General features: G+C 37.4%; 1 protein-coding gene across 14 annotated transcripts in view; it reads right to left on the minus strand.

Moving 5' to 3' along the window:
- The window catches only part of LOC144963444 (cAMP-dependent protein kinase catalytic subunit beta), a 440,798-nt gene that overhangs the window by 168,978 nt on the left and 261,820 nt on the right, over positions 1-10,000 (minus strand). For 8 of the 14 annotated variants that reach the window (XM_078897522.1, XM_078897518.1, XM_078897524.1 and 5 more), the window contains exon 2: positions 2,856-3,370. The exons of 4 other annotated variants lie outside the window; for them this stretch is intronic. In XM_078897522.1, the coding sequence (XP_078753648.1) occupies positions 2,856-2,883 (28 nt within the window). In that variant the 5' untranslated portion in view covers positions 2,884-3,370. Of the gene's footprint in view, positions 1-2,855; positions 3,394-10,000 lie in introns of all 14 variants that reach the window. 2 more of the 14 variants (XM_078897525.1, XM_078897519.1) reach the window with 1 other exon arrangement.

Raw genomic sequence — 10,000 nt, forward strand, 5'->3', positions numbered from 1 at the left:
CAAGTAAGGCAATAAATAAGAAAAAGTTCGTTTGCCAAAAGCTCTATTCAGTGTTCACTGGTTAATAAGGTGGGCTCATTTGAATTAGCCCGACCTAGTACTAGAGAGGCCAGACAGCAAAAATCGGAGTTAGTTCACCGTCAGGCGACGTGACGATGAGATGACGATGTGGGCGGAGTGGAGTGGTTGGGGGGGGGGGGGGGGTGTGATAAAAAAAGAACAGGAGCGTATCCTGGTTTATGCATTACGGGGTGCATGGTCATTCGCAATCTATCAAAAATACACACAAATTGATTTCAGTACGAAGTATCAAGTTTAAGTAGTAACTTTTGAAATTATCTAATTTAGATTAGATTATTTCGGACCTGGTAATACAGCTTATAACTTGAAAAAAACAGGCTGGTATTTGCCCACCCTGCCCATTATTACCAGCCGTCCCTGGTCATAAAGGTATAGTAATTAATTTAGTGAGAAAAAAATCACTAAAATGCCTGTTTAAAAATAATAACAAAGAGCCGAGTGAAGTCAATTTCGTTCCTACTAGGTTTCATACAATTTTGTGTGTTGGAACTGATTTTTTTCGGATGTATTTTTTCGAGTATTTTTGTACTTTCTTGCTTTGTCTGGCACCTTTAATACACACTTGTTCAGTTCTTTATCTTACGTTATATCCGTCTGCCGGGCGCTGTGAGTATTTTACCTAAAGGCATAGCATCAATAGATACATATTTAATTCTTTGAGCTGTTGTGTATGAAACCAACAGTGTCAGGCAAAGCGAAATAGGAAAATACAAGGAAAAAAAATCATCTAAAAAAAAATAATTGAGCTTTATATAGAGCAATATCCACTAAATGTGCTCAAAGCGCTTTACAAGCGGTCCCTGGTCAACAGCAACATTTAACATGTAGGACGGGACATTACACCTGTTAGGCGATATTCAAATTTTTCGGACAGAGACAACGCTGTTAACGGCCAGGTATTCATTTTACACATGAGTACGGTGAGAGAATGTGAGTAAAGAGCCTTTTCAAAGGACTCAACTATGCGCTGAGCGCGAGGCTCGAACCCAAGACCTTCCGATCCGAAAGCGAGTGTCGTACCACTAGACCACATAGCCACACAAAGATTAAAAAGATTAGCCTTTTTTCAATGATGATATTTTTTGAGAGGGTTTTTCCTTGTCTTTTACTTCTGTGAGCTCAAGGCCCAGGAAGTGTGATTATCTTTTACAGTACTTTTAATATAGATAGTTCGAAGATGACGTCACTCAGGTCTTCTTTGGTATTGTTTTTTGCCATCCGCGTTTATGAGTAATGCCCACTGAACTCTATTAACCTGAATATAAACATGGATACACACAGTTTTGTGTGTTGGTCCGCTTTACTTTCGGATGGGAATGTTATGAGCTTCTTAGCCAAGCGCATACTATCTATAATATTACTTAATCGTTCAGCCATTACGGACTTTCAATTGGATTCAGTAGTCTGATGTCACGCTGCCCGGCAACGGCGGCCATCTTGGTTCTAAACAAATAAAATCATTACTTTTTATTCTTCATGCTGGCTAGAACTTTTCATATGCCTTGTGACCAGAATGTGTAAAAGTCAAAACATGATCAAATTTATGTTTTTTTTTTCCTATGGAAACGCTTTTATGCTCGCCGGAGAAATATTTCATACGGGCGTCCGACATTGTTCCGATAGTTTAGAGCCAGTGTTACTAAGTTACCATGCGTCATTAGGAAGGAAGTGACGTTACGACTGTTGAAGAGTATTAAGTTGCAATGTCCAATATAACTATTACTAGTTCATATAAGTTTCATGTTTATAATATGAGTGGTATGATTTTTCTAATTTAAAAAACAAACAAAACAATTTGCTGGGTGGGTTGTCGCCGGCCGGTACCATTATTAGTTACCTACTGTGTTTCCCATCAGTTTCGATATTGCAAGTGATGGCAAACATAAAATATTCATCAATCAGGTTATAGTATCTATAAAAGAAAGGGGAGAGGGGGTAGGGGGTGTTTCTCTCTCTCTCTCTCTCTCTCTCTCTCTCTCTCTCTCTCTCTCTCTCTCTCTCTCTCTCTCCCCCCTTAGTAAAATTTAAAAAAAAATTCCCTCTTTAAGCGTGCTGTGAAACTACGAAGGTCCTTCCTTTTTTTCTTTTATATTCGTAGTAGTGGCAAGCAGTATTTGGGTGGGTGGGTGAGAGAGAAGGGAGGAGAAGGGGGAGGGGGGGGGGGGAGGTTCCTGGTATTTTCTCTGCTTTGTCTGGCACTGTTTATTACACATATTTTCAGATTTTTATCTTCAACAGTGTTTGCTCTCAAATGTGTTAACTTGATAATGACAAAAGAAGGACATTTTGCGTGTGCGTGAGTTTGTGTGTGTGTGTATGTGTGTGTGTTTGTGCGTGTGTGTGTGTGAGAGAGAGAGAAAGATGGAGTGAAAGAGAAAGGGAGAAAGGGAGAAAGAAAGAAAGAGAGAGAGAGAGAGAAAGAGAAAGAGAGAGAGAGAGTGAGTGAGAGTGAGCGGGTGAGACAGCGAGAGAGAGAGAGAGAGAGAGAGAGAGAGAGAGAGAGAGAGAGAGAGAGAGAGAGAGAGCGAGAGAGAGTGAGAGTGAGCGAGTGAGACAGAGAGAGGGAGAGAGACAGAGCTATAGAGAGAGAGAGAGAGAGAGAGAGAGAGAGAGAGAGAGAGAGAGAGAGAGAGAGCGAGAGAGAGTGAGAGTGAGCGAGTGAGACAGAGAGAGGGAGAGAGACAGAGCTATAGAGAGAGAGAGAGAGAGAGAGAGTGAGAGAGAGAGAGAGAAAGAGAGAGTACTAAAATGCTGAGAGATAAGGTAACACTCACAGTATTTGACGTAGTCCTGATCTGACATCCTTGAATCTGCTCTTTGGACGCCGATGGTACAGACTCAATCCAACCAAATAGAAAGGAAAACAAATAACTACACACCAGTATTCACGCACTGACACACAGCTTGTCCGTGTAATCGTCAAACTCAAAAATTGACACACTTCTTGGTGGTTTTTATTTTTTGAAAATAATTATATATATTATTCTTACTCCTCCTCAAGTTCACTGAAACTGAAATGGTTGCTAAGTATTCCCTGAAATGGTCGCTACGTACTCCCTGAAATAGTTGCTACGTACTCCCTGAATTTCAACTGCTACTTTTGTTGCTGTTAAAATTTTAATGCGGTTCAGCTATGGCAAAATAGAATTTAAACTTTTGTTTCCTCGTAAATCGTAAATCCAAAATATCACAACAATTTGATTGATTATCGCTGAGATCAAATTATCCGGTTTATTTTGGGAGGAGACAACAGACTTCTCACTCAAGTAAAATTAAATATACCTTAAGTCTGAAAATGAAAAGATCTCATATCTTTAAAAATAGAACACAGATAAATATAAACACATTAAAATACATACAGAGATAAGACATTAAATAGGTAATTAAAGTGAAATAGCTGTGACTAACACTTACAAACAACAAACCTCAGAAGTTAAAGCATAGCTCTCTTCAGTACATGCCGGTCAGACAAAATCGCCCCCCCCCCCCCTTACCCCGCCCCAGATTCTGAATAGAGTTAACTACTTTTAGACAAATATTATTTTTAAATACAAAAAAAACAAACAAAACAAGACACGCGTAATGGTTTTGTCCAATGTAACGTGTCACTCCCTCAAAACATTTCGATAAATAATTAATTATTCTCACAAACTGGAAGGCCATGCACCTGGTTCCAGTGAGAGGCATAAATATTATTATTATCTGAAGGATTCTTGCAATCTGGAAGGCCGGCTAATTTGGGTGGTAAGCATGGACTAAAGGTAGCTATGCGGTAAAAAGGTCATACACTCTAATGTCAGTCTGAAGTCCATTCTAAAATCAAAATAATACGTATCCTGGCTTTTAATTGAAAACACACACACACACAGAAAACCAAACAAACAAAAAAAAAAAAAACAAAAAAAAAAAAACAAACAAAAAACACACCAAAAAAAAAATAAGAACAAAAACAAAACAAACTCCAACACGTTACTGAAAATATAATCCGTAAATAACTCGAATTCACAACACAAGTATTTTAAATCATGTCGAGCTGACACGTATAAATAAATAAATATAATAAAATATATATATATATATATATATAATTGTAAAACAAAGGTAGATAACTTATCTATCTCAGTTTGTAAGATCTGATCACATATTATAATAATTAGCATAACAATAACAATAATAATAGTAGAATTTGGCTGTTTCTAAAATTAGAAACTCGCCTCACGACAACAGACGCGGCAATAAGTGGGAGGTAGGCCGGTTGGCTATTTGTTATAATAATGGGAGCGATCTATATATTTATGTTTTCGTCCAACCAAGTCACCAATCACATGATTTGTTGATGTCCAACAATCGGATATTTCTTAACAAATGTAAACACACTGCTTTGTTAAGTTATAAGTTAACTTCAAAGTTATAAACATACACATGTGTCTGTGAACACATTTCACTATGTGGGTCACTTTGAGCACATAATTTTCCAATATGACCAATGACCTCGAGCACATGGAGAGGGAATATAGCTCATGCCCAAAATAAGGAACGTGACACATTTCAACGACACGGAGTAAACATGGACATTTTATTGTAAACCAATGACGTCACTCTTTTTAGCTGTGATAAACAATGAACCGATATAAACCCTGATATGATTAACCCTTTAAGGGCGAGACTGATAATATAATATATAATATTTCAAATATCAAAACGTCTTTATATTAGTACCCCATGTCCTAGTCCTTGAATTGAGGACCTAATAGCTGTTCACTATCTATATTTTTCCTCTTCTTTTGTTTGTTTGTTTGTTTTGTTTTGTTTTGTTTTTGCTTTTCGATGATTTCGTGGCAACTGGTATATTATTAGGTCATTTCAATGCAAGTAAAGAGAAAAAAATAATAATATAAATAAAAATTCCCTTTATTCATCCCATAGGGGAAATTTGTCTCTAGGGTCTATTCCAAGGGAAGACTGGAATAACCCAGGCGTCAGCCGCAGTGCAGCGCCGCAAAACTGAGCTAAGGCGAGGTGACTTGCTCAAGGCCACACAGCGCAGCGGCGGGTGATTGAACTCGATACCATTCGGGTAGGAAGCAAAGACAATATCGCTGAGCCACGCTGGGTAAGTTAGAATGACCTCAAAACCTGTCAAACCCGGGACTTGCTGGAAATCTTCAAGGACGTCTACGGTTTCAGAATGCTTTGGGCAAAAACAACAACAAAATGTGAGCTTTTATATAGCGCAATATCCACTAAACGTCATCAAAACGCTTTACAAAGGGTCCCTGGCCAACAGTAACATGTAGAACGAGACATGACGCCTATTAGGCGATATTACAATATTTTTTTTTTCGACATGAGTTCGATGAGAGAATGTGAGTAAAGAACTTTTTCCAAGGACTCAACTACGGGCCGATCTAGCCTCGAAACCAGGACCTTCCGATCCGAAAGCGAGTGTCATACCACTAGACCACATAGGCGCACAAAATGGGGATAATTATAGATAGTATGCGCTTGGATAAGAAGCTCATAACATTGCAATCCGGAAGTATAACGGACCAACACACAAAACTGTGTGTATCCATGAACTTCTATAGTCTGGTTCATACAGTTTAGTGAGAAGTACTCATAAACGTGGATGACAAAAAACAATAACAAAGACATGAGTGACGTCATCTTCGAACTATCTATATCTACTAAGCTTGCTCAAAGCGCTTTACAAGTAGTCCCTGGCCAACAGAAACAGAAAAAAAACAATCTTCGACTTCCCCCGGGATCGATCTCAATCGCTTTGCGAGGGATGCGAGTGCTCTACCAGCTGAGCTATCGTCGGACTTTCGTCTTACAAAAACTTTACTAAAAAGGGTAAAATCGTCAGGTATTCACATTGGCATGAAGACATTATCTTGATTGTAAGTCTATTCATATGGACACATAATTAATGACGACATTATTTTGCCTTTGTATGCATTGACTGCGATCAATAGTCTGTTTAAAGACAGGATAGATAAAACATTCCAAAGGTTTTGGGGCAGGGGGGTACATTCTGTGTCGTCTATCCCCTTATATCTGTTTTCTTACATGCTTTCTGTCTTTGTCTTGGAATGAGATTACTTGGTTTTGTCCTGGCCCTGGCCGGAGTCCTTGGCTGGGAGGGAAACAGTCAAATGCATAGTTATTGTTTTGGGAGATGATATTTTTTTCCTTGTAAATCATCTCTCTGTTATGTATTATTATATTTGTTATTTTTAATTCATAATGTAAGCATTTGAGTGTGTTCCTCTTTGTTGGATTTTGTGCTTGTGTCCGGATGAGACTTATAGGTGATCTCAAACTAAGTACATTGGTGATATGCTCTTGGAATCTACACCTGATCCCTATTTGTTCCCAGTTCCCCTATGTCTTACTTTTTCTTGGGTGCTTTAATTGTAATTCTAGAACTTTTTACTCTCCCATTTTCTTCCTTTTTACCGGCGCTGATATAGATAGAATGCGCTTGGCCAAGGAGTTCACAACATTGCCATCCGGAAGTATAACGGACCAACACACAAACTCTGTGTAACCATGAACTTTTATAGTCTGGTTAATACAGTTTAGTGAGGACAACTCACAAACGCGGATGGCAAAAACAATAACAAAGGCCTGAGTGACGTCATCCGCATACTATCTATAACGGACCAACACAAAAACTCTGTGTAACCATGAACTTTTATAGTCTAATTAATACAGTATAGTGAGAACAACTCACAAACGCGGATGGCAAAAACAATAACAAAGGCCTGAGTGACGTCATCTGCATACTATCTATAACCTAAATGTGTTGCAAGCGCCGTAAAACCCTTAAAAACAAACAAAACAAAGTCTTGGCCGAGTGTTCCCATATCAAGACTTTTACAAACATCAAGTGACAAAAAAAATACAAACAAAACAAACAAAACAAACCCAAACGAACTTTTATAGATAGTATGCAGATGACGTCACTCAGGCCTTTGTTATTGTTTTTGCCATCCGCGTTTGTGAGTTGTTCTCACTAAACTGTATTAACCAGACTATAAAAGTTCATGGTTACACAGAGTTTGTGTGTTGGTCCGTTATACTTCCGGATGGCAATGTTGTGAACTCCTTGGCCAAGCGCATTCTATCTATAGATAGTTCGAAGTTGACGTCACTCATGTCTTTGTTATTGTAGTTTGCCATTGGCGTTTATGAGTACTTCTCACTAAACTGTATTAACCAGACTATAAATCTTCAAGGTTACTCACAGTTTTGTGTGTTGGCCAGTTTTACTTCCGGATGGCAATGTTGTGAACTTCTTCGCAAGTGCATACTATCTATATAAACAACCAACCATGTTTGTCCGATCACGTGTGAAGGTGTGTCACAAATTAAATGTTTTGAATGGCAAAAAAACAATACCAAAGACCCGAGTGACGTCTTTCTATCTATAAATAGAATTACGAAACGAGACGAGACGAGACCCAATGTGTCACCCGTCTGTGTTCTCAACGACCTCCTCTATTTATGGCCACTTCCATCTTTACGCGGGGAAAAATATCTGTTTACCTGCACTCACCTGGACTGGCTGTAAATCCCTGAAAGTCAAAGAAAGACGGACATTACAACACGCGAACCCCCTAACCGTTAACCCTTAACCCCCCCCCCACTCCAATCCAAACAAGCCCCCCCCCCCCCCCTGTCCCACAGCCCCAAACCCACCTTATGGGTCTATCGATCAGCCCCAAATTCCACGAAGGTACCGCTGTCTCCGATCTGCACTGATCTAAATTTCTTTTCTTTTTTTTTTTTCTTTTTCAATCGAAGCTGGGATTATTTAACTCACTCAACCCTAGAGACTTTCGCTACTTTTCAAAACTAGAAAAAAAATGTCTTAAAAATGAGCATGGACATAGATAGTTTTATTCAACTACCATTAACATTCAAAAACTAAAAACATTAACTTTGATACTAGGTACGCCTATAATTTGTCTCAGAAAAATATAATAAATAATAGGCATAGGGTAAAAGTAACTTGGGTAAACTACGGATATAGTCGGTGTTAGGGTTGAGTGAGGTAAAGATCCTTTATTTTTTTATTATAGATACACACACACACACACACACCCACACACAAACAAAAGCTTGACACACCATATTAATTTTTAAAATAATAAAATTCCAGTCATTTAAGCTCTCTAGGGTCTATCTCGACAATTGACTGATATAACACTGGCGTTAGCCGCAGTGCATCGTCCTACAAGTGTTATGTTGCTTGTGACCCCTAGTAACGTGTTTTATGTGATATAACTTGCATGCCATGTTATATATATATTGTGCCTTGAGCTATATTGTATGGGACAGGTGTTATATAAATAAAATACATTCTTCTTCTTCTTCTTCTTCTTCTTCTTCTTCTTCTTCTTCTTCTTCTTCTTCTTCTTCTTCTTCTTCTTCTTCTTCTTCTTCTTCTTCTTCTTCTTCTTCTTCTTCTTCTTCTTCTTTCTTTTTATCTTATTTTATCATTATTATTATTATTATTATTATTATTATTATTATTATTATATTATTATTAATTATATTATTATTATTATATTATTATATTATTATTATTATTATATTATATATTATTATTATTATTATTATTAATAATAATAATAATAATATAATAATAATAATAATAATAATAATAATAATAATAATAATAATAATAATAATAATAATAATAATAATAATAATAATATAATTATAATAATAATAATATTAGTATTATTATAGAGTTCTAGATTTCCTTATAAACTTTTAAAAGTATGGATACGTACCTTTATTATAAAACTCCAATGCTTTCCGTATGACACACAATATATATAATATGTTTGTCTACCTTACACCTCTAAATTCTTGGCTATTCCCAAACTTCATCAATAACTCTAGATCTATTTTAAACTCGACAATGCAGGATGTGTGTCTATTCGTAATTTGATCAAATATAAATATGCAGATATTATTTATAGATAGAACGAAGATGACGTCACTCGGGTTTTTGTTATTGTTTTTTTTTTCTTTGCGATCCATGTTTATGAGTAATTCTCACTAAACTGTATTAACCAGACTATAGATAGAATGCGCTTGGCCAAGGAGTTCACAACATTGCCATCCGGAAGTATAACGGACCAACACACAAACTCTGTGTAACCATGGACTTTTATAGTCTGGTTAATACAGTTTAGTGAGAACAACTCACAAACGCGGATGGCAAAAACAATAACAAAGGCCTGAGTGACGTCATCTGCATACTATCTATAGATAGATCGAAGTTGACGTGAGAATTACTCATAAACATGGATGGCAGAAAACAATAACAAAGACCTGAGTGGCGTTAACTTCTATACTCTCTAAAGAATGAGACATAACGGCTTTTCGGTGATGTTACAATTATTTTCGTTTTCGGGCAGAGACAACGCTGTTAACGCCCATGTACCTACTCATATTTCTTTTTTACAAAGAAGCATGGTGAGAGAATGCGAGCAAAGAGCCTTTTCTAAGGTCTCAACTCACTGTGTGCCAAGCGGGCTTCGAACCAAGGACCTTCAGACGAGTTTTCTGGCCCAATATATAGATAGTATGCGCTTGGCTAAGAAGTTCACAACATTACCATCCGGAAGAATAATCGACCAACACACAAAACTATATGTGAGAATTATTCATAAACGCGGATGGCAAAGAACAATAACAAAGACCAAAATGACGTCATTTTCATTCTATCTATATATTTTTTCCAGACTACGAAGGAGTTTGAAACGGCGGATGTTGTGATAGTCGTCCTTCAAATACTCTTCAACAGTCGTAACGTCACTTCCTTCCTAATGACGCATGGTAACTTAGTAACACTGGCTCTAAACTATCGGAACAATGGCGGACGCCCGTATGAAAT

The sequence above is a fragment of the Berghia stephanieae genome, chromosome 1, assembly GCF_034508935.2.
Source record: "Berghia stephanieae isolate SIO BIC M18660-M18661 chromosome 1, UCSD_Bste_1.3, whole genome shotgun sequence".
NCBI classification, from domain to species: domain Eukaryota; kingdom Metazoa; phylum Mollusca; class Gastropoda; order Nudibranchia; family Aeolidiidae; genus Berghia; species Berghia stephanieae.